We start from the raw sequence: 25,982 nt of genomic DNA on the forward strand, positions 1-25,982 counted from the left end.
GAAGACCTCCAGTTGTTTTAAAGTGCAAACGAAAGAGTGAAAGAAGGAAACACATTTGGATGGACTCTCAAAAAGGGTAAGGATCCAGGTACTTACGCGCCATGCTTGTAAGATTCCACCGCCCCGGACCACCGCCTTTTCCTACTTTTGTGCTTTCGGCATTCCCCGATAAGTATCAAGCAAAAAAGTAAGAACAAAAACTTAATATAAGGCATTATGTGTGAAAACTCAAAAGTCTTCGAATGAGTGAAGCGATCCCTTTAATCCACGTCCGCAATGGTTTGAGCATTGTAGCATATTTTGTTCCCAAGCATTGTAGTGAGGCAGTTTGCCGGTTGAATAAGTAACAACGACTGATACGTTTACTAGGCCAAGCGGCTTGTCCCGCTTATTGCTCCCTGATTGGTCCACGGTCTACAGTGGTTGGTTTCCAAGCGCTCCAAACCAAGGCACCGCGCGCGCAGCTTCAGCAACAGCTCTGGTTTAGCTACGGTATAATGACATGACCACATTCCAGGGTGTCAGTGTGAAGTTGATTGGCAATCATTTCACGGTGGGAAGACGTTTACATGACACAGGGAATCCTCGATCAACTGTTGTAAGGATTCCCACAGCTGTCTGGCGCTTCCCGAAAAACCAAAACGTAGACATATGGCGCCTGTTCTTATTAAACCTCTCAGTAACAACTCAGAAAGCACTATGCATGTAACTATAATATAACAGGCCTGGAATCAAGTTCATATCAACAGCAAGTGCATATCCTAATATACAGTGCATTCGGAAAGTATTCAGACCCCTTAACTTTTTCCACATTTTGTTGCTGTTGCAGCCCTATTCTAAAATTGATCAAATTAAATGATTTCCTCATCAATCTACACACAATACCCCATAATGACAAGCAAAAACAGGTTTTTAGAAATGTTTGCAAAAACCCCTGAAAAATACATTAATTACATAAGTATTCAGATCCTTTGAGACTCAAAACTGAGCTCAGTTGCATCTTGTTTCCATTGATCACTCTTGAGATGTTTCTACAACTTGGAGTCCACCTGTGTTACATTAAATTGATTGGACATGATTTGGACAGGCACACACCTGTCTATATAAGGTCCCACAGTTGACAGTAAATGTCAGAGCAAAAACCAAGCCGTGAGGTTGAAGGAATTGTCCGTAGAGCTCAGAGACAGGATGGTGTAGAGGCACAGATCTGGGGAAGGGTACCAAAACATTTCTGCAGTATTGAAGGTCCCCAAGAACACAGTGTCCTCCATCATTCTTAAATGGAAGAATTTTGGAACCAACAAGACTCTTCCTAGAGCTGGCCGCCTGGCCAAACTGAGTAATCGGGGGAGAAGGGCCTTGGTCAGGGAGGTAACCAAGAACCCGATGGTCACCCTGACAGAGCTCCAGAGTTCCTCTGTGGAGATAGGAGAAAGTACCAGAAGGACAACCATCTGTGCAGCACCACCAATCAGGCCTTTATGGTAGAGTGGCCAGACAGAAGCCATTTCTCAGTAAAAAGCACGACAGCCCGCTTGGAATTTGCCAAAAGGGACCTAAAGGATTCTCAGACCATGAGAAACAACATTCTCTGGTTTGATGAAACCAATATTGAACTCTTTGGCCTGAATGCCAAGCGTCACGTCTGGAGGAAACCTAGCATCATCCCTACGGTGAAGCATGGTGGTGGCAGCATCATGCTGTGGGGATGTTTTTCAGTGGCAGGGACTGGGATACTAGTCAGGATCGAGGGAAAGATGAACAGAGCAAAGTAGAGAACCTTTGATGAAATCCTCCTCCAGAGCGCTCAGGACGTCAGACTGGGGCGAAGGTTCACCTTCCAACAGGACAACGACCCTAAGCAACCAGCCAAGACAACGCAGGAGTGGCATTGGGACAAGTCTCTGAATGTCCTTAAGGGGCCCAGCCAGAGCCCGGACTTGAACCTGATCGAACATCTCTGGAGAGACCTGAAAATGGCACCATCCCGACAAGAGTTTCAAGTTCCTTGGTGTCCACATCACCAACGGTCTATCATGGTCCAAACACACCAAGACAGTCGTGAAGAGGGCACGACAAAACCTTTTCACCCTCAGGAGACTGAAAAGATTTGGCATGGGTCCTCAGATCCACAAAAAGTTCTACAGCTGCACCATTGAGAACATCCTGACCGGTTGAATCACTGCCTGGTATGGCAACTGCTCGGTATCTGACCGTAAGGCGCTACAGAGGGTAGTACGTACGGCCCAGTACATCACTGGGGCTAAGCTTCCTGGAATCCAGGACCTATATAATAAGCGGTGTCAGAGGAAAGCCCATAAAATTGTCAGACACTCCAGTCATAGACTGTTTTCTCTGCTACCGTACAGCAAGCGGTACCGGAACACCAAGTCTAGGACCAAAAGGTTGCTTAACAGCTTCGTAGTCACTTCACCCCTACCTACATGTACAAATCACCTCTGACCTGTACCCCCGCACACTGACTCGGTACCGGTACCCCCTGTATATAGCCTCGTTATTGTGTTCCTTTTTATACTTTAGTTTATTTGGTAAATATTTTCTTAACTCTTTTTGCACTGCTGTAAGCATTTCACAGTAAGGTCAACATTTGTTGTATTTGGCGCATGTGACAAAGTTTGATTTGAAAATAGCTGTGCAGCGACACTCCCCATCCAACCTGACAGAGCTTGAGAAGATCTGCAAAGAATGGGAGAAACTCCCCTAATACAGGTGTGCCAAGCTTGAAGCGTCAAACCCAAGACTTGAAGCTTTAAATCGCTGCCGAAGGTGCTTCAACAAAGTACTGAGTAAAGGGTCTGAATACTTATATAAATGTGTCATTTAAGTAAATTTGCAATCATTTCTAAAAACCTGTTTTTGCTTTGTCATTATGTGGTATTGTGTGTAGATCAATGAGGGAAAAAAACTATTGAATACATTTTAGAATAAGGCTGAAATGTAACAAAATGTCAAAAGTCAAGGTCTGAATGCTTTCCGAATGCACTGTACATATTTTAGAGAAAACTTACTGGATGATGAAATCTGATCCTTTATGTGTACATGTGTTTCAACGCTCTCCAGATTACTTAATGGTTTGTGCGGAGATGGATAACTAAGTGTTACTTTCAGCCATCCGTCATGACACAGAAAGAAATAAGACCGACACACAAAGAAAAAAAAATTCCTAGGCATTTATTTTCTGATACAATGTTCAAACCTACTGTGTGTATGGTTCAAATACAGTCTGAAAAGATGGACAGATGTCTAAATTACATCTTGAGACATGAATCAAGCCGTCTTACATGTTTCAAACTTAGATAGGCCCTATTCTGGTAATTTTATTTGCCCTGAAGTAAAATGTGCACACAACATTTAAAATCGTTCCATTAGTCCCCAATCCCATTTCTTTTCAGGACTTCAAAAGATAGGCTATAGTCGTACAGTCTCTTATAATCTCCCTTTCCTTTAAGCTCATGAAATTGAGTGACAAGGAGTTGGCAAGAGAGCAGAAACAGACTGGCACTCAGGCTATAAGTATACTAGCTAGGTTGTATCTGCTATTGTAAAGTAGGAACAGCCAAAGCATTGGCTAGGCAGTCAGATATGTAAATGACATAACAGTTGAGCAGAAATTGTTAGCATCTTATCTGTATACAAAATGTTAACCATATTGCTTCCTTTTGCACAATTAAATAATAATTGAGACAAACAATTTAATAGCCTTCATTGTTTACATGTTATATGACACAGCATTGTCTTGTTTAAATATTGTGAGCAAATCAGCAATTGCTATGATAAACAGATGCTTGACAAATTAAAAAGGAGAGCTAGAGCAGACCTGGGTTCAAATCTTATTTGAAATAATTTCACATACATTATCTGTGGTTGCTTGAGCTTGCCTGGCTACATGTCCCAATATAATAACACCAAAACAAAAAACAACTGGCATCCCAGGCAGACTAGAGCAAAAACAAAGTATTTGAAAGATTTTAAATAGTATTTGAACCCAGGTCTGATATAGTGCCTCTCCTCTGGGGAGGTTTGGATACAATACTCCCATTCTAAAAAATGTAGTACACTCTAGAGTCAATTCAAAGTAATAGAAGACACCTTGGGAGGTGTTGTGGTGGTGAGTCAACCCCGTCCTCCACAGGAATGCAAGTTACCCTCATTGTAAACCAAGCCCTCTTTGAAGCCCACGGTAAAGAGAAAGTCAGTTTGTTGCCAGCTAGGGTGTGAGGTCAGGTGATAGGAGGGGCGGTTGACTCACTCGACTCAGGGGGGTGGTGGGGCTGGGGAGGTTAAGGTTAGTTTTGTCACAGCTCGTAGTCAAACTTGTACTCGTTGGTCAGGTAGACCCTGCGGAAGATGAGGGCAGCCAGGAGCAGGGCGAGCACCACGATGAGCACCACAGAGCCCGCATGGCTGGTGTCCTGAGGAGGGTGGGGGGCGGCGGTGTGGGGGAAAGTGGGCCTGCTGGGGGGCTCTATCTGGTCTCTCTGTTGCTGCTGGGCCCGGCGCTGGTGGGTGCTGGGGGCTGGGGGACTCGTCTCCTCCTCACGGGGAGGTGGAGCCGCCTCGGCCTGCAGGGAGCACAGCATAGCATATTCAGGATCAGACAGTGGACCAACACACACACACACACTTTGGGCCATCTTCCTAGAAGCACATCGGTTTTTCCCACCACCAAAGACATGGTGTTACTTCACAGCAAAACGTGTTTAATTCATGAGCTTCTCAGCAAATGTGCATATAACAGTTGGTTTTGGGAATAACACTTAAGTTGCAGCCATGAAAATACACTAAGGTCATAGCAACTAAAAAGGCTACCATTGATTGTTTTGAAGGGAGAACAGTCTTACTTAAAGTTGCTTTAAAGGTGATGACTAAACAGAGAGCAATAGGGTACAGCTCAACCTCACTCCTCCTGGTTAGGGGATGGCTGCAGGCCAGGGAGGGCTGGCGAGCAGAGAGACAGACATTGGGACAGAGTAGGGAGCAGTGAACAACACGCTATAATCCTGCCTATATCACTCTGTTCAGTTTGACATAGGAAGAGCAAGGCAGACCGTGATGATGCAGTCAAGGTGTGGGATAACCACAGAACCAGAATGGTCCCTCTCCCGGCCCTCTCCCGGTTACGTCGGTCGTTTGTTACTGCATCCAGCAGCAGACGGTAAGTCGATTTTTTTGACTATCCCCGCTCTTTCTCTCCTACTCAGGTCAGTCCAGTTCAGAGGGATTGAATCCAAATCCACATAGACTTATGTATGAAGAAACATAATCCCTTCATTCATCTTCACCATGCTTGGAAACTGCAATCTCAAAAATCGCCATCATCATTTCCAAATAAATAATTATGCTATTAAATAACACATTATAACACTAGCTGTAAATCGTTGTCATAGGGGACTGCTAGAAAGTGGCATCATGCCTCACTGGCAGCGAGTTGGTGCACAGTGAAGAACCTGGAGGGCCAGAGAGCAGAGTGCTGCCTGCACCGTCATCATACAGTATGATTACCTCCCGAGCCATTAAACACATTGATTTAAAAAAATAAAGTGCTGTTCACTGATTGAGTGACAGAGGCTGATGCAGCACACTGGAGCCACGACATTACATAAAGCACTATGAGAGATTAGGGATCATTTACGGGGTAACAACGTTGCCATGTTCTCCCTTTTATACCCCATTCTGGAGCCTCGGGACACCCCCCCCGGGACACCCCCGCCACTCCTCTCATAAATAACTCTCATTTAATGGCTCGGGAATAATAACGACAACGTCGCCGGAGAAAACAGTCTTCGGGACGTCGTCTGCGACAAGGTGGCACAATTGTGTGCAACCATGCCAACTACGCAACCATACCAACCTCTTCTATAGCAAACACACAAATAATCCCCTAGTATAGCAAATATATTCAGTATGCAGTTGTTCCTCTGCCCACGTAGGTGGCAGAGATTGCTTATTAAAATGTGTGTAGGTGGGAGGTTTGTGGTGCAGGGTAATCTCATCCACCAGCCGGCTCGCTCTCACTTTCCAACTGTCTGTTTTCACAGTGCCTCAGAAATGGACTTGAATGGAACCCATGTCAGGAGCAGGAAAAAGTGCTGCTGGATTTTAATTGGCTGATTTCACAGTCCGTCACCAGCTACTATAACACTGATGGTGTTCCTCACCTGCTCAGCCTGGGCGTTCTCCTCTTCCTCCTGTCTCCCCGAGGAGGATGTCTCTCCCTGGGGTTCTGCGGGGGGCTCACTCTCTGCCCCTGTGCCCTCACTGCCCTGCCTGGACTCTGCCTGCAGAAACGAACACACAGTTGACGGTTGCTGTCACACACAATGTACTCCAGCTCTTGTCAGCGGGCTGAGACAATATTCCTTGGGTGCAAAGCCCTATCTTTGCTGTATGTGACTGCTTGACTGCACAAATGGGTTGAGACATGGAAACACGTGTTTCATCCAGTTCTGACATCTGGTAAAAGGTTTTGAAGAAAACTGACTCGACTAAAATGTAAATAAAACAACACCACACCGTGGCTGGGGTAGTATTGTGGCTGGTAGGCAGTTGTACCTTGAAGTTGATCTGCTGGGCAAGCGCTTGGTCCTCTTGGTCCTCTGGGCTGGGGTTTGTGGGGGAGGGAGCCAGGAGAGCTAAGTGCATGGAGCAGCCACAAGTCTCACAGCAGAAGTCCTGGGATCTGTCAGAGGGTCAGCGAGAGCCAGTTACGGACAAAAGAGTTTACATTGAATTTTCTTGGTTTTCCTGGAGTCAAATGGATTAATCTGACAAGCCGGGTAGAGAAAATGTGACTCAATATATAAACTCAGTTTATAAATGATGGGAAATAATTCACCCCAGCAGTCCTCTAGTAGGCAAAAGAGGGCCTGGATTTGTGTTCGTTTAGTATTTAGTACGATCTGCCCAGGCAGCAGCTACTCTTCCTGGGGTCCAAACAGGAATAAAACAATGCATCATATTAAAACAATAGCCTACATCATAAATAAAACATCATACAAGACATTGTACATGTGTATAATGCACATTGCTCCTATATTAGTAATGTACAATATAAAATGTACAATATTGCAATGTGTGTGTATGTATGTCTTTTCACAGTCTGTGTGGTTCCTTGAGGTGTTGTTTTATGTTTTTTGTTGTTGGGTTTTTTTCGGTCAAATTTTACTGCTAGTTTGAGTTACTCGAGGTGGAAGAGAGTTCCATGTAGTCATGGCTCTATATAGTACTGTGTGTTTCCTAGCCTCTGTTCTGGACTTGGGGACTGTGAAGAGACACCGGGTAGCATGTCTCGTATGGGTGTTTGAGCTGTGTGTTAGCTGTTTGAACAGATAGTTTGTGACTTCAACACGTCAATACATCGCACAAAGACAAGTAGTGATGCAGTCAATATATCCTCTACTTTGAGCCAGGAGAGATTCCAACAGAACAGCTCCCACAATCTTATTATCCATGGAATATAACGTTGCGGATATAGTTCGGAATGACAATTTGTTCATGTTTTTTTCAGAGCCCCCATACCGCACAAAAAGGATGAGGAAATTAAATATCATTGGTTGGGGATAAGTTTCTCAAAAACAAGTAAAATAGCTATTAAAACTTTTTTTTAAGCGTCTGTACTCTTCTATAACATGCCATTTACATCAAATTCTCTGTTAACAATGTATTTTCATATTGAGGCAATGCAATTATAACAGTGTGGACTGCAAACATGTTCAACATGTTTAGCAAACATGGGGCAGGCTAACATTTGAATTGTAACAGACTAACATAACAGACTAACATTTGAATTGTAGTTGATGACAATGCAATACATAAAAGACCATAAATACACCACTTGAAGCAACCACATATTTAGCCTTGGCGCAAGGTCTGATTGACCAGTGAGGGGCCAAGCTTCGACACACACAACTTGTTTATTCATCAAAACCTAGCAATTTCACACCACCGTGCCCATAATTCCAGTTGCGAAAATAACAAATATTTCTGACACACCCTGAACCGAATCAATGACGCTACCACCAGCGCTAAGATTTACCATTGCGCTAGGTTTGTTAAAATAGAGCTCGGAGTCGTTTGGCTGGAGCTCCAAGTACAACAATAGCAAACTTAAGAGAAACTTCTTGGAGATTTGGTTAGTCAAAGATGACCCAGACAATTTGACAAGACGTATGGATTGAAACTCATTATGTGAAGAAAATATTCAACTGTGGCTTGGAGAGCGATATTGACAGTTACAATTCCATCAACGAAGTAAAGCATGACATCCCAAGAGTTGCTGTTCTTTCAATGTACTTCCCCCCCCAACCAAAATCATGCTTTAATAGGCAGAAAAGACAACCATCTGAAATGTTTTCCTCCTAACTTCTGCATTATTAACACTTGTCATTACAGCAGTCTGGGAGCCAGCAAAACTTCCCTATAAGTTTACTTTTCTGTCAGGAAACAGAGCCAACTGAAAACTACGGATTATTCTCCTGTATCGCTGCTTCCTGCTGGGTGCCCCTGGCCCCGACGTTGACTGACAGCTTTCACAATTACCACAGGGCACGGAGACAACCAAGACGGGAGATCTGAATCAAAGCGAAGTTGCTCTCTCAGCCGCAGCCACGACAGCCTTTCGTGAAACGGGCCTTTCTTTCATCCGGAAGATAAATAGCCACGCAGGCAGGGTGTGCACTGGATATATTTATAGACAGGGATATGTTCCTGTGTCACATCTCATCTTCATGTGTTAATTAAACAGCCAGTTGTTAAAGACCCCTGTCCTGATATGTTAAATACAACAGACAGTCATCTGGGATGTGGTCCAAATAGCACCCGATTCCCTTGAGAGTGCACTACTTTGGACCAGAGCCCTTTAAAAAAAAAAAAAAAAAGGTAATAGGGTGCCATTTGGGACGCAAGCGCTGGACCCCTTGCTCTTTTGATACATCTCAAAGTCGGAGCTCGGTGCGAGTTTCTTCAGAGGGAGAGACCCGTAACAATGCGAGAAGAAGAGCATCAAGATGCCCAGACGTGTCAGCCAGAGACGCTTGCATAAGCATCGCTTTATGCTCAACTTTGTTGAGCAAATGCCTGCCAAACACCATATGTTCTGCATGTACAGCTAGTCCATCTAATTGTATGTAAAGCTAGTGCGTACCATACCAGTATCCAACATACATACATACAGGCCTAATGTGTGTATTGTGTAATGATGCGTATAAGGGTTAGGGACACATTGAAACAAAATGCAAACAGACATTTCACTCCAGACTGTTGTGAATCCCGGTTTCTCACTACATTGTTATCAGCACCACTCATCCATCCGTTAGTGCACACAGGGTAAATGCACTGGAAAGAGAGTAAACAGTGGAGAGCTCTAATCTATGTAATCTTACTTTTTGGCAAGGGCTCTCCTCTCCTCTGGGGTATAATCAAGAGATCCGATTGCACCCTCTCCTTTGGTTGGCATGAATCCGATTATAGCTATTAGTGCCGTTCTGACTGAAAGAGAAAAAAAAAGGGAGAAAAAAAAAGTTATGAAAGACAAAAAAAAAGAAAAAAATAACTCATACTGTCTGTCAACTCTTAACAGCAGAGGATAAGGTGAGTCGCTAAATCACACGAAATACCCCGGCACATTCTGTAAAGTTCGCCACTCATTTTACGTCTTGCGCTGCGGGAGGAATGCTTTGTCTTCTACTGCGTAAGCCTCGATTTACAGGACTTTCACACTCTGCAACTCCTCATATATCATTTCTCCAGCTGACATGACGGGACGCTTATAGCAACATGTTCAGGAGACAGAGAGAGCTTCTCTACATTTCAATGATATGGCTACTTTAAGGGGGGGGGGGGGGTTCTCAGAGCACCTGGATGTTGAATTGATGCAGAGCTCAAAACCCATGGATGATTTGAATGAACTAACTGTTTTTTTTTTTAAAGGCTAGAAAGGGTAAAGACCACAACACTTTCACACAAAAAAATGTAGGGTATAATAAACAGCAATGAAATCAAGTCTAAAACATCAGCAGCAGGCTAACGGGAGGCAGAAAATAGTGAGAAAAGAGCTAGAAGTAAAGAGAAGAGAGAGGTTAAGGAGGCTTGCTAACCAGATCATGATTTAGTTGAAGAATGCTCTCAAGGTGATAGTCTGAATTCTCTCTCCACAAATTATTAAAACCAGTGAGTGTAGGCTCGTGTACTGAAAACACGCATAAGCTAGGAATCAATGTGGCAGGCCCTACGGGCACACTGGTTGTGTCCCAAATAGAACCCTATTCCCTTAATAGTACTCTACTTTTGATCAGAGGCCTATGGGCACTATGAAGGGAATAGGGTGCTATACGGAACAAAAATATAAATGCAACATCTAAAGTGTTGGTCCCATGTTTCATGAGCTAAAATAAAAGATCCCAGAAATGTTCCATATGCACAAAACGCTCATCTGCGTGCTCATCGCCCTCACCAGGGTCTTGACCTGACTACAGTTCAGCGTCATAACCGACTTCAGTGGGCAAATGCTCACCTTCGATGGCCACTGGCATGCTGGAGAAGTGTGTTCTTCACAGATGAATCCCGGTTTTAAACTGTAACCGGGGCAGATGGCAGACCGTGTCTGGTGTTGTGTGGGCGAGCGGTTTTCTGATGTCAACGTTGTGAACAGAGTGCCCCATGGTGACGGTGGATTTATGGTATGGGCAGGCATAAGATACGGACAACGAACACAATTGCATTTTATCAATGGCAATTTGAATACACAGAGATACCGTGACGAGATCCTGAGGCCCATTGTATAATCGTGTCATTCATCCACCGCCATCACTTCATGTTTCAGCATAATAATGCACGGCCCCATGTTGCAAGGATCTGTACACAATTCCTGGATGCTGAAAAAGGCCCAGTTCTTCCATGGCCTGCATACTCACCAGACATGTCACCCATTGAGCATGTTTTGGATGCTCTGGATCGATGTGTATAACAGCGTGTTCCAGTTCCCACCAATATCCAGCAACTTTGGCACAGCCATTGAAGAGGAGTGGAACAACATTCAACAATCAATAGCCTGATCAACTCTATGCGAAGGAGAAGAGTCGCACTCCATGAGGCAAATGGTGGTAACACCAGATATTGACTGTTTTTTGATCCACATCCCATTTTTTTAAGGTATCCGTGACCAACAGATGCATATCTCTATTCCCAGTCATGAGAAATCCATAGATTAGGGCCTAATGAAATTATTTCAATTGACTGATTTCCTTATATGAACTGTAATTCAGTAAAATCTTTGAAATTGTTTTGTTCAGTGTATTTGGGACCCAGTCTTTGAGATTCTACTGGAATTTATTATCCAGCTTTTCCACCACAGTGAGCTGATAATTCACCAGAGTGAACTTGTACTGGAGAGCTGAGACACCAAAAACCCAGCAGGGGAGGTCCAATCTCTGGGGCATGGCCTCATTGTTTTGCCATGTGACCCTGGAGGGCAAAATGGGGAGGTTGTCTGTCACAACCCGTTTGTCCACATGATTAAATTCTGTTATTAATTCCCTAACCCTTACTATGGACTAAGCTTTTTTTGGCTCATCCAAAATACCCCTAAAGTAATAGAAATAAACGCAGTGTGGGACATCTAGATTCTCCCATTGAATTCTATCTGATAACATTTTCATGCTTTTGGTACAGAGAGTAACATGAGGAGAATACTCAGAGAAAGGATGGCTTAATGGTGGTAATTGAAATCAGGCCAGAAAAGAATGGAAATATCCAACTTAAGGTACGAAGCAGATTGCCTGCTGCCAACACAGATTTTTGCGAGCGAATAAGATGTGCATGTCAAATCTATATTTGAAGTAAAACTTTATCTTATTTACTTTGTTCTGCTATGAAGGCTTCTTTTCAGCCGCTTCCAGTTTTGACTCCTTAAATTGTGGGAGAAAAGCCCAATGATAGAACAATGTAGAACAAAGTTGAGCAAAAAAAAAAAAAAACATTTGCATATCTGCCTTCATTTAAATTCAAACGAAAAGTCTTAAAGGAAAACTCCATCCAAAAACAATCTTTGGGTATTTGCATCATTAGTCCATTGTTGACATAGGCCCAAAATGTTTTGCTTGTCAGCAATCAAGTTTTCAAGATATGTAACATTCAAAATACAGAAATCATCCCGTATGCAAAACATTTTGGGAACTATATCAGCTATGTCTCATTTCTTCCTGTTCGTACCTGCCAGGCAGAGAGCAAGTGAGTGGGGACGCTAGGCTAAGTTTTAGTGCAGCAGCTGGAGGAGTAGGGGGAACAGGCTAGAGGCTAGAGGAGGCCTATAGCTGTAGGTGTAACAGAGTTGGATTGGTAACTTGACTCTTATGCTTGAAATTTCTCTACTTGCACTACCGAACGGCTAGATTTTCGGTAGCGTAGTTGGCTAAGATGTTATCAAGCGGGCAGTCACGTGTGTTTGCGAGACAGAGGATCCGAAATCGAGTGCCAGTGCGGAAGGAAGCTATACTGTTAAAGCAGGCACAGTGACACCTGTTACACAGGGATACCTACTGCTCCAAGATGGCTGCCATGTCTCTGGGTGGTGACCGGAGATGCTCAGACAGATCTTCTTCCCCACCTCGAATCTCCCATTGGGCTGAAAAAGAAGCATAACTATAGAATTACATAGAGAACACATATAGAATATAGAGTAGAGATTTATAGGATTTCTATGATAGACAGCGATATGGTAATCAAGAGCCTATGACAACCTGGCTGAACAAGCAACAAGGAGACAGTGAAAACCGACAGAGAGGGGGGGGATGGTAGAGGGAGGCTGGGAGTGGTTGATGGGAGGGATGGGATGTTAAGAAAAAGATGTTAAGAAAAAGAAAGAGAGCGCCTTCCAAGAAAAACCTGCCAGCCTGAGCTGAGAAAATAAAAATAAAAAAAGAGACCGGGCATAAAGACTGTCACAACCTTTCGGATCCACTGGCTTTTATCAGCCTGTCACTGGTTCTTCGGGTTATTATTGGTGCATTACCACAGAACCATTCAAATCCTCTGTGACAGTGCAATGACCGTGCAAAGACAGCTAGGTCTTGTCCTGACAGTAGTGGCTCGGTGTGATGTAACCAGATGTGGCTGTTGGTTATGGCAAGATGTCTATATCTGTCCATCTTCCAGCCTTGATCATTTGATTAGCTGCCCTTCATCGTTACTTCAACTAACACATCATTGGCTGTGATTGATCGAGAGAGGGGGATATCTTCATAAGTGTGTGTGTGTATGAGTGTGTGTGTTTTGGGTGCTTACTGTGAGTAGAATGATGCTGGGGGGCTTCATGGGGTATTCCGGGGGCAGCACGATCCTGCCGTGGTAAACCCCACCGTCGAAATCCGAGTCAGGGGGTCCGCGGACAGAGAAGTGCCACTCAAACAGATTATCCTGCGAGTACACAACAAGTCAGTCAAATTAACACATTTCAATGATTGGTCCAGCTAGCTAGAGAACATCCTTCTCTATGTGTTTTGTGTGGGGTTGTTTGTTGATTTGTAAGAAACATATAGGGAAGCACACACACTATGTTGATAATGAGGAGGACAGGGATGTTTGTGGTGCTGATGAGCCCGAGTGAGTCCCAGGTGTGACTCACCTCCAGTGGCTGGGCGTGGTAGTGGTCTGTGGGGTCCCTCAGTTCAGCAGCCTCCTTCATCAGCCGCTTTACAGCTAGCACCGATCCGGCGAAGAGAACAAACAAACAAACAAAACAAAACATCCCAGTAAGCCCCAGGTAAAACGACTAGCAGACATCCTCTCACTCTTTATCCCAGCAGACACAGAGTTTGCAGTTTACTTCCACTAGCATGTGATGTCACAGCTTCTCCAGCTGTCTTTCTACATCCCCATATCCATCCATAAACAGACACTACAGCAGGCTAAACTCCTGATTTCAGATGCACAGGGCTGGAAAGCACTTCAGCCTGGGCTGAGGGGAGGCTAACACAGACAGACTTGGCTCCACAAAGGTTACAGTGCTGACTCGAACCAGCCACTGCAACGCACACTGTCTGTCAAACCAGCTCAAACCTCTACGTTTATCGCCTTATGGGGTACTGTATTTTCCAGTGGAAAAAAGTATTTATTCCATTCTATTTTTATTTTTTGTGTTTGCTTTATCATGGGCTGGAGCTCTTTATATGACTAAATTAACTAAATGACTATCGCCCTGTATCACTCACTTCTGTCATCATGAAGCGCTTTGAGAGACTAGTCAATGATCACATCACCTCCACCCTACCCGTCACCCTAGACCCACTTCAATTTGCTACCGCCCCAACAGGTCCACAGACGATGCAATCGCCATCACACTGCCCTATCCCATCTGGACAAGAGGAATACCTATGTAAGAATGCTGTTCATTGCCTACAGCTCAGCATTCAACACCATAGTACCCTCCAAACTTATCATTAAGCTTGAGTCCCTGGGTCTTGACACCACCCTGTGCAATTGGGTTCTGGTGGTGAAGGTAGGAAACATCTCCACTCCGCTGATCCTCAACACTGGGGCCCCACAAGGGTGCGTGCTCAGCCCCCGCCTGTACTCCAGGTTCACCCACGACTGCGTGGCCATGTACGCCTCCAACTCAATCATCAAGTTTGCAGACGACACAACAGTATTAGGCTTGATTACCAACAACGACGAGACAGCCTACAGGGAGGAGGTGAGGGCACTCGGAGTGTGATGTCAGGAAAATAACTTCTCACTCAACGTCAGCAAAACAAAAGAGATGATCGTGGACTTCAGGAAAACAGCAAAGGGAGCACCCCCCTATCCACAGATGGTATGGTACAGCAGTGGAGAAGGTGGAAAGTTTTAAGTTCCTCGGTGTACATATCACCGACAAACTGAAATGGTCCACACACACACACAGACAGTGTGGTGAAGGCACAACAGCACCTCTTCAACCTCAGGAGGCTGAAAAAATGTGGCTTGTCACCGAAAACCCTGGTAATCAATCAGATTTGATGATTTGACATTGTGTGGTGTTGAGGGTGTTAATTACTGTTCATCTATGTCTGCCAAAAATCATTACAAATAATACAAGGATTGTGCCATTCAGCAGGTGTCCATTCAAATGTCAACACAAATCCAGCTTTGGATGAGTTAAAAATCTCTATGAGAGACTGAAAACCCATCAGCTGCAAATGAGTAGCCTAGGCTATATGACGAGACTGCCTGGCTTGGAAACAGGAATCACGCGCGATGCCAAATTTGTGCAAGCTAAACTCCATGTAACTAGGGCTCATGGAAGAGGAAGAAAACACGTTCGTATAGCAGTAGGGTCAAGCAGTAAAGCCAGGGTCAGCGTCAGACATGATATGCTCTCAACAGCTGAAAACATCTGTATTAACCCCTATGACATGAAGGTTGACGCCTCCGGACTGTGTTGATCTGGACCAGTCCCTTTTATACAGATGATGTTTGCAATACGGCTCTATAACCATAAAGGACACATTCTCCTTGATTTAATGACCAGCAGCCTTATTACACCTCTGCTGCTGGTCAAGACTGATTGGCAGGAAGTGAACTAGGACATTTTGATGACCACATGTCACATCAGGACATACTGGGTGTTTCTCAATATGCATACTAACGTGCTCCACACTCTCATGCTCCAAGTGCATTCTCCGACAACGTTCTCTTGAGTACGTTCTTGTGAGGACGAGAGGGTGGAGATTGCATAACATTTGAGAAGCACTCGCACTCCCCCTACTGTATTACCTCACACTACTCCTCCCCATTCACTGAACCTTCTTTCAGCCAGGACAACGGAAACAATAGACGAAACAAGACACACACAAAGTAAACGTTTTACTTCATAACTATCAGCTAGCTAGCTATATGTGAATCGTAATAATGTAGCTAACCAGATAGGTTAACAGGCAAAAATGACCTAAAATGAATATTATGCAAGGTAGATGTCCATTCTTCATGGCTATCTGGCTAGCTACAATAGCTAACAGTAGAAGCTAGCCAGTTAGCCTAATTGACTTATTATGGGCTTGCGGTCTACGGTACATAGGCAGGTAAACATGCCAAAATTAACACAGCATGTATTTATTAACGTATCAAGATGTAATATGTTGCCTGACTACAATATTCTATGTGAATACGTAACATTTCATTCTGAAGTCGGAGTGTATTTTCTCTCGCTTCAGCTCAAATAATGGCCGCCATTGATTCCAAGAAATGTTGCATAATTTATTGCGTGGTCGAGTCATATTTCTTTCCACACTTTGTATCGATGCATGCTGCAAAATATGTAAAACTGAGTACGCAGTCGAGAAGTGCCCTCCATGCACTGTTCGCATACTTTGATTTGGACCCTCCCGTGCTCCAATTTGCGTGCTCGGAGCCTTGAACCTGCTCCTCGAATGAGCTTTAAGGTTTTTTTTAAAGGAATTGAGGAAAAAGGGACAGAAGAAGCAAAGATTTGACAGCTAGTAATGTTTTTCAGACCCCTGTGTGACTGTAAGGGCAGAGAGCAGGGGAAGGAAAGCAGTTTAAGGCAGTGGAACAGAGGCTCTGACATCACACCTCCCAGGGCACGTGTTCCAGATCTGATCCCGCCTCTGGCCAGACACTCTAAAGATGTAACTATCTGTACCATTCTGTAATCCTGCACTGCAAAGATAAGAAAAATGAAGGAAAGTCTGTGTGTGTGTGTGTGTGTGTGTGTGTGTGTGTGTGTGAGTGATAAGAATGCACTGATTAAACCCCCCCTCTCGCTCCTTCACGTGTTTACTCACAGACAACAGGGTCACAGACGGTAGGAAGTAGGAACCCAAATCAAGTTGAGCTTCCTGAAAATTTTTTGGGGTGTAAACACAAGATGAGATTAATCACAAGAGGTTGACGACATAGAGCTGGGATGATAAACCGAACATTACCGACACAGACCATATACCAATCACTTATCGTAATGAAGGACATCAGCAAAATTATTGCAATAAGCAGCCTATACTAGAAAAATGTGAAATTAAATACATTTGCTAATATGGGTGATTGTTAATGGGACAATTGATGGCTCCAACTGTCAAACTAGTAGTAGAAGTTAAAGGATAACAAAAAAATAACTGAGGTGCACAATAATGTTAATAAACGTAGAATGCTATTTATCATTATCGCATCAATTCAGGCAATTTATCACGATATGGATTTGTCTCTCTCTCCCAACTTTATTACATGCTAATAAGTACATAAGACTATCAATAACCACTTGATGGTTTGCATGAAACCTTTCAGTGAGGGAATAACATGACAGTTGACAGTGTAACCAAAGCAATGGGGGAAATCATATTTTCCAAAGAGAATTACTGTCCTGAGAAATCTCTTTTTACATCCAGATGTCAGCTTAGTGATGCCAATGGTTTCTATTGACACTTTAAAATCAAGCTTAGAAGTCATCTTGTAGAATACACCAACAGATGCATTTCCGTCTACAATCAACATTGGAGAAACAATCCTTAACTACAGCTTGGAAATCTGTAATAAAAAAACAATAGATACTAAGCTTCAACAGAAAGCAGCACAGTACAACAAAGCTGTCAGTGTTGGAGACTACACTGGAATAAAAGTTTAACAGTAGAATTGGAATAACATTTATTTAAAAACAACTTGAACCCCTTTATAAAGGAAATATAATATTCTGTGGAATTGTGAAATAGGTTGTTTTAGGTTGTCCCCTCTTTATTACCACAGGCTTTTGCCGAATCCTAAAAGTGTCTCCCGGGCAGCAATTAAAATATGTTGCATTCTTATCAAATTTGAATACATTTACAGAGTGCGTAACGAGCTTGTACTGTCCTTGTACAGTACATACAGTTGAAGTCGTAAGTTTACATACACTTAGGTTGGAGTCATTAAAACACATTTTTCAACCACTCCACAAATTTCTTGTTAAACTTCTTAAGGCTATGGGGCAGTATTCGGAAGTTTGGATGACTGAGGTGCCCAAAGTAAACTGCCTGTTACTCAGGCCTAGAAGATAGGATATGCATATGCATGGTAGTATTGGATAGAAAACACTAATGTCTCTAAAACGGTTAAAATAATGTCTGAGTATAACAGAACTTATTTGGCAGGCGAAACCCCGAGGACAATCCATCCAGGATATTTTTTGTTGTTGAGGTCATTGGATTTTCCAATGCTTTTCTATGGGAAAGTCTGATTATTAGGACCCAGATTGCAGTTCCTATGGCTTCCACTAGATGTCAACAGTCTTTAGAAATTGTTCAATGTTTTTTTTGTTGGAAAAATGAAGAAGTATTCGTATTCTTTCTAAGTGTCACTCAGAAGGACTCTAGTGTTTTGGTGCACGTGAATGAGAGCACTCTCCTCGTTGTTTTTCTCCGGTATTGGAAACAGTTTATTCCGTCTTAAGTTTTATCGATTATTTACATATTAGGGTACCGGAGGTTGGATTCGAAACGTTGTTTGAAATATTTGGACCAAGTTTACAGGTAACTTATTAGATCCTTTGTAGGCATGTTGGAACAGGTGTATTTCTGAATGAAACACACCAAATAAACAGACATTTTTGGGATATAAAAGGACTTTATCGAACAAAACGACCATTCATTGTGTAACTCGGACCGTTGGGATTGCAAAAAGATGAAGATCTTCACAGGTAAGCGATTTATTTTAATCGCTATGTCTGACTTTCGTGATGCATCTGCTTGGTTGGAAAATGTTTTTCATGCTTTTGTATGCGGGGCGCTGTCCTCAGATAATCGCATGGTATGCTTTAGCTGTAAAGCCTGTTTGAAATCTGACAAAGTGGCTGGATTAACAAGAAGTTAAGCTTTTAAATGATGTAAGACACTTGTATCTTCATGAATGTTTAATATTAAGAATTTAGTATTTTTTAATTTTGCGCTCTGCAATTTACCGGATGACGTCAAATCGATCCCGTTAACGGGATTCTAGTCATAAGGGATCCCTAAGAGGTTTTAACAAACTATAGTTTTGGCAAGTCGGTGAGAACATCTACTTTGTGCATGACAAGTCATTTTTCCAACAATTGTTTACAGACAGATTATTTCACTTAATCACAATTCCAGTGGGTCAGAAGTTTACATACACTAAGTTGACTGTGCCTTTAAACAGCTTGGAAAATTCCAGAAAATGATGTCATGGCTTTAGAAGCTTCTGATAGGCTAATTGATATAATTTGAGTCAATTGGAGGTGTACCTGTGGATGTATTTCAAGGCCTACCTTCAAACCCAGTGCCTCTTTGCTTGACATCATTGTTAAATCAAAAGAAATCAGCCAAGACCTCAGAAAAAGAATTGTAGACCTCCACAAGTCTGGTTTATCATTGGGAACAATTTCCAAATGCCTGAAGGTACCATGTTCATCTGTACAAACAATAGTACGCAAGTATAAACACCATGGGACCACGCAGCCGTCATACCGCTCAGGAAGGAGACACGTTCTGTCTCCTAGAGATGAATGTACTTTGGTGCGAAAAGCGCAAATCAATCCCAGAATAACAGCAAAAGACCTTGTGAAGATGCTGGAGGAAACAGGTGCAAAAGTATCTATATCCACAGTAAAACAAGTCCTATATCGACATAACCTGAAAGGCCGCTCAGCAAAGAAGAAGCCACTGCTCCAAAACCACCATAAAAAAGCCAGACTACGGTTTGCAACTGCACATGGGGACAAAGATCGTACTTTTTGGAGAAATGTCCACAGGTCTGATGAAACAAAAATAGAGCTGTTTGGCCATAATGACCATTGTTATGTTTTAAGGAAAAAGGGGGAGGCTTGCAATCCAAAGAACACCATCCTAACCGCGAAGCAAGGGGGTGGCAGCATCATGTTGTGGGGGTGCTTTGCTGCAGGAGGGACTGGTGCACTTCTCAAAATAGATGGCATCATGAGGAGGAAAATTATGTGGATATATTGAAGCAACATCTCAAGACATCAGTCAGGAAGTTAAAGCTTGGTCGCAAATGGGTCTTCCAAATGGACAATGACCCCAAGCATACTTCCAAAGTTGTGGCAAAATAGCTTAAGGACAACAAAGTCAAGGTATTGGAGTAGCCATCACAAAGCCCTGACAACAACCCTATAGAAAATGTGTGGGCAGAACGGAAAAAGCATGCCTACAAACATGAGTCGGTTACACCAGCTCTGTCAGGAGGAATGGGCCAAAATTCACCCAACTTATTGTGGGAAGCTTGTGGAAGGCTACACAAAACGTTTGACCCAAGTTAACCTGTTATGGCTAGGGGGCAGTATTTTCACGGCTGGATAAAAAACGTACCCGATTTAATCTTATTATTAGTCCTGCCCAGAAACTAGAATATGCATATAATTATTAGCTTTGGATAGAAAACACTCCAAAGTTTCTAAAAAACTGTTTGAATGGTGTCTGTGAGTATAACAGAACTCATTTGGCAGGCCAAAACGTGAGAAGATTCTGTACAGGAAGTACCCTGTCTGACCATTTCTTGAACTTCTTTGCCATCTCTATCCATTACAAAGGATCTCTGCTCTAACGCGACACTTCCTACGATTCACATGGTCTCTCAGAGCCCGGGAAAAAGCTGAATGATATTGAGGCAGCCCCAGGCTGAAACACATTATCGCTTTTGGCAAGTGGCCGATCAGAGGACAATGGGCTTAGGCGCGTGCACGAGTCGACCCCGTGCTTTATTTTCTTTCGTCTTTTTACCTAAACGCAGATTCCCGGTCAGGAATATTATCGCTTTTTCACGAGAAAAGTGGCATAAAAATTGATTTTAAACAGCGGTTGACATGCTTCGAAGTACGGTAATGGAATATTTAGAATTTTTTTGTCACGAAATGCGCCGTGCTCGTCACCCTTCTTTACCATTTCGGATAGTGTCTTGAACGCACGAACAAAACGCCGCTATTTGGATATAACAATGGATTATTTGGGACCAAAGCAACATTTGTTATTGAAGTAGAAGTCCTGGGAGTGCATTCTGACGAAGAACACCTAAGGTAATCAAACTTTTCTAATAGTAAATCGGATTTTGGTGAAGGCTAAACTTGCCGGGTGTCTAAATAGCTAGCCCTGTGATGCCGGGCTATCTACTTAGAATATTGCAAAATGTGCTTTCACCAAAAAGCTATTTTAAAATCGGACATATCGAGTGCATAGAGGAGTTCTGTATCTATAATTCTTAAAATAATTGTTATGCTTTTTGTGAACGTTTATCGTGAGTAATTTAGTAAATTGTTAGTGAATTCCCCGGAAGTTTGCGGGGGGTATGCTAGTTCTGAACGTCACATGCTAATGTAAAAAGCTGTTTTTTGATATAAATATGAACTTGATTGAACAAAACATGCATGTATTGTATAACATAATGTCCTAGGTGTGTCATCTGATGAAGATCATCAAAGGTTAGTGCTGCATTTAGCTGTCTTCTGGGTTTTTGTGACATTATATGCTAGCTTGAAAAATGGGTGTCTGATTATTTCTGGCTTGGTACTCTGCTGACATAATCTAATGTTTTGCTTTCGTTGTAAAGCCTTTTTGAAATCGGACAGTGTGGTTAGATTAACGAGAGTCTTGTCTTTAAATAGCTGTAAAATAGTCATATGTTTGAGAAATTGAAGTAATAGGATTTTTAAGGTATTTGAAAATCGCGCCACAGGATTCAACTGGCTGTTACGTAGGTGGGACGAATTCGTCCCGCCTGCCCTAGAGAGGTTAAGAGGGTGTGAACGATCCTGAATGGGTGTAGACAAAGAAGAGCTCTCCAGCAGGTGTACCAAAACATTCAAGTGCCATTTTCTCAAAAGTAGGGTTACTTTCAAAGCAGAATTACTTTCCCATTGTTCCTCAACTGCAGTGTATGATATACCATTTTCTAGCTGTCTCTACTTTTATCTGATGTAAAAAACACAACTTCAAATTTTGCTACATAAGACCGAATCGAGGCAGTCGGTCACATATTCACCAAAGACTGTAGGGAGCCAAGAGGTCATTGTAGAAAATAGTCTATATGGTTTGCACAGTATAGTGGAATGTGTGTGTTAGTGTGTGTACGAACTACAACCTCCTCCCTAACGCACTGATGCATTTGGCCCACAGAAACCCTGGACCAGAAGAGTCAGCAAGGGCGATGCGTGGTGTAAGTTGCCCTGACAGCCACTGAGTTTTAACACTGTCCAAACTGGAGCATGACTGCCCAGCAGGCCTTCACACAACAAGCCTGCAGAGCTATCAACTCTTCCTTTCTCTCTCCCCAGGAGCAACAGATGATGCATTCACACACTGAAGGAGCTACTGCAGAGGAGGAGGACCATGTGTACAAATCCCTGGAGTGTGCTTATGAGCAGAAAACTGTCTTTCCTGGTCTAAAAATAACAAGTGAGGGAGTCTATATGCTACGTGTGGATATAGTTTTAATGGTTGTAACCATATTTAAGTTGATACCTCTCCTGTTGTGCGGTGGCAGACAAAATCTTACACTTGGGACTTCTTTTAGGGTTCCCGAGTGGCACAGTGGTCTAAGGCACTGCATCTTAGTGCTAGAGGCGTCACTACAGACCCTGGTTCAATTCCAGGCTGTATCAATCCGGCTGTGATTGGGAGTCCCATAGGGCAGCGCATAATTGACCCAGCGTCGTCCTGGTTATGGTTTGTCCAGGGTATGTCGTCATTGTAAATATGAATTTGTTCTTAACTGACTTGCCTAGTTAATAAAGGTTAAATAAAAAAAATACAAATAAGTGGTTGAGCGGTGGGAAAGGTGAGATATGGTATAGAGAGACGGGCAGGGCAGGCTTGCTAAGTTAGAGCCACTTGGAGTGTCTCAGCTCCACAGCTCCATGTCTCATCCAGCCTGAATACAAAGCTCCAAGCTTTGATAGCAGTGCCAATGGCGGCTCAGACACTGTCTGTGCCACTAAACCCTCCAATCATGGGCCTGATCCCTGGGCCATGGCAGCTGTCAACAGTAGCTTGTCCCAGATCTCATTGGGTAATATGGGTCCCCCCTCCAACTCCCACATAGTGGTTGTCTCTCTCAGCAGCTGGCTGAATCATTTTGTGAGCGTTTTTCAGAAACACCCCACTATTGGTTAACCAGGGTTGATTCAGTAGGCTGGTGCGATGAGCAGTCACTATGAAAATACTGTATACTGAGGGGTTTAAATTGGGATTTGATTTGACTAATCAAAACAGGGTTTTGTAGGGTTGATTTCCAGATTAAACACTAGCACAGTGTGGTCTGCTTGTGTGGGCACACCACCCCTTCTGTGATGATTATCTAGATGAGACAGCTGTTGGGCATTTCCATGTAAAGGACCCATGAGCACCAACGTGAAGTCTATAGAAGCATGTCAAATCTGGTGTTAAATAAAAGCTAACAGTCCATCTTTTTTAGATATAAAGACACACACAGTGCTTTCAGAAAGTATTCGTACCCCTTGACTTATTCCACATTTTGTTGTGTTACAGCTTGAATTCAAAATTGATTAAATCGATTTTTTTCCCCCTCACCCATCTACACACAATACGCCACAAAGTGAAAACATGTTTTTAGAAATGTTTGCAAATTTATTGAAAATAAAATACAGAAATCTCTCATAAAATAAGTATTCACACCCAAGTCAATACATCACCTTTGTTAGTATCACCTTTGGCAGCAATTACAGCTGTGAGTCTTTCTGGGTAAGTCTCTTAAGCAGTGTTCACATTGGCAGTTTGAAGTGACTCACTTCATTTTTTGGGGCATTTCTGATTTGAATTTGTTCTTTTTCCTGCCGTCTGAACAGCCAAGAAGCACATGGAATCGGATATTTCAAGCCACCTTCGTAGGTCGTTTGAAGTCATATACAAATCTGATTCCTAGCCATGTGACTTGCGTCTAAATGGTCAAATCTGTTTTATTTGCCCTCAAGTGGTTTTTAGACTGTTATTTGGCATATCTTGTTGCTTGCTAGCTACTCTGTTGACAGTTTGCCAAGAACGTGTATGTGGTAGCCAACTAGCTTGCTAATTGTTTACAAACAAATTAGTGAATGTGCCAGAAAGCTAAACAGCTACTTAGTTGACTGCTGTGGCTAGCCAAAAAGGACTTGTTTTGAAAATTGGATAACCTTATCCTTTGAAGCTTTAAAAGTGTTCTTACACTATGATTTGGAACCTTCAAAGCAACTGGGAAACGTCCATGGCAGGTATTGTTGTCACCTTAACTTCTGATTGATAGAAAGCACGAGCACCACCAATCAGCCTACATCACTGCACACACACCCGTCGTTACCATGACAACTAACGTAACCATGTCAGAAAATGACTGCCGTCTGAACACACAAATCCGATTTGGTCACTTGCAACTCGGACATTCGATATTCAAAAACAAAACTGATTTGAGCATTAAGGCATGCAATGTGAACAAGGTTTTAGAGTTTTGCACACCTGGATTGAACAATATTTGCACATTCATAAAAAAAAATTTTTTAACTCTGTCAAGTTGGAGGTTGATCATTGCTAGACAGCCATTTTCAAGTCTTGCCATAGATTTTCAATCAGATTTAAGTCAAAACTGTAACTAGGCCACTCAGGAACATTCCATGTTGTCGTGGTAAGCAACTTCAGTGTATATTTGGTCTTGTTTTTGAGGTTATTGTCCTGCTGAAAGGTGAATGTGTCTCCCAGTGTCTGTTGGAAAGCAGACAACCAGGTTTCCTCTAGGATTGTGCCTGTGCTTAGATCTATTCCGTTTCATTTTATCCCCCAAAAAACTCCTTAGTCCTTGCCGATGACAAGCATACCCATAACATGATGCAGCCACCACCATGCTTGAAAATATGAAGAGTGGTACTCAGTGATGTGTGGTGTTGGATTTGTCCCAAACATAACACTTTGTATTCAGGACATAAAGTTCATTTCTTTACCAATTTTTTTTTTTAAAGTTTTCCTTTTGTGCCTTATTGCCTTATTGCAAACAGGATGGATGTTTTTTATTCTGTATGATGATGTTGATCCATTCGCAGTTTTATCCTATCACAGCCATTAAACTCTGTTTTAAAGTCACCATTGGCCTCATGGTAAAATCCCTTAGCGGTTTCCTTCCTCTCTGCAACTAAGTTAGGAAGGACACCTGTATCTTTGTAGTAACTGGGTGTCTTCATACACCATCCAAAGTGTAATTAATAACTTCACCATACTCAAAGGGATATTCAATGTCTTTTTTTTTTATATACCAATAGATGCCCTTCTTTGCAAGGCATTGGTTGAATCTGTGCTGATCGACCTTACAGATAATTGTATGTGTGGGGTACAGAGCTGTGGTAGTCATTCAAAAATCAAGGCCATGCAACTTATTATGTGACTTGTGAAGCAAATGTTTTACTCCTGAACTTATTTAGGCTTGCCATAACAAAAAGGGGTTGACTACTTATTGACTCAAGACATTATTCCACTTTGACATTATGGGTTAGTGTGTCTCGTAGGCCAGAGACACAAAATCTCAATTTTATTCATTTTAAATTCAGGCTGTAACACAACAAAATGCAGAAAAAGGCCTGGGGTGTGAATACTTGCTGAAGGCACTGCACATTTTTCAACCATTTTCTATCCTAAATATTAGGAAAAAGCAAAGGCTTTGATTTCTGTTAAAAGATGGAAAAGGGGTCTAAGAAAACACCTACCAGAAAAAGTCTTAAGGTATTAGAAATACATCAACCTTGTGTAAGTTTAAGAAACCGTGCCTTGTAATTCCATTATCAAAACCAAACCGCTCTCCCTAATGAGGGAGGATGATGAAAGTTCACAAAAAACAAAAAAAACAAGTAGGTAGACCTACATATTAGTTAGTGTTTCTACTGATATCTATTTGGCTTATGAATTATTAAGTGATTAAAACTCAAAAAAGCTGATACCCTATTGTTTCTGCAGACATAGTTGAATCTTCATTTCCAACAGATATTTAAGAGTTTCTGGAAA

The 25,982-nt window shown here is 42.6% G+C and overlaps 2 protein-coding genes across 4 annotated transcripts in view; both read right to left on the reverse strand.

The window, feature by feature from the left end:
• The window catches only part of LOC106607717 (gamma-aminobutyric acid type A receptor subunit rho2), a 43,131-nt gene extending 42,759 nt beyond the window's left edge, over positions 1–372 (reverse strand). Inside the window, exon 1 of one of the 2 annotated variants that reach the window (XM_014204972.2) lies at positions 97–372. In XM_014204972.2, coding sequence (XP_014060447.1) covers positions 97–215 — 119 coding nt within the window. In that variant the 5' untranslated portion in view covers positions 216–372. The remainder of the gene's footprint in view (positions 1–96) is intronic. The other variant, XM_014204971.2, reaches the window with a different exon arrangement.
• Positions 373–3,171: 2,799 nt separating this feature from the next.
• Positions 3,172–25,982, reverse strand: part of ube2j1 (ubiquitin-conjugating enzyme E2, J1) — a 47,649-nt gene continuing 24,838 nt past the window's right edge. Inside the window, exons 2-8 of one of the 2 annotated variants that reach the window (XM_014204702.2) lie at positions 13,640–13,713; positions 13,300–13,431; positions 12,556–12,640; positions 9,402–9,507; positions 6,574–6,700; positions 6,180–6,299; positions 3,172–4,583 (exon numbers count right to left, since the gene is read on the reverse strand). In XM_014204702.2, the coding sequence (XP_014060177.1) occupies positions 4,317–4,583; positions 6,180–6,299; positions 6,574–6,700; positions 9,402–9,507; positions 12,556–12,640; positions 13,300–13,431; positions 13,640–13,699 (897 nt within the window). In that variant the 5' untranslated portion in view covers positions 13,700–13,713 and the 3' untranslated portion in view covers positions 3,172–4,316. 2 annotated transcript variants of the gene reach the window in all.

Source organism: Salmo salar, chromosome ssa06 (genome assembly GCF_905237065.1).
Source record: "Salmo salar chromosome ssa06, Ssal_v3.1, whole genome shotgun sequence".
In the NCBI taxonomy this organism is placed as follows: domain Eukaryota; kingdom Metazoa; phylum Chordata; class Actinopteri; order Salmoniformes; family Salmonidae; genus Salmo; species Salmo salar.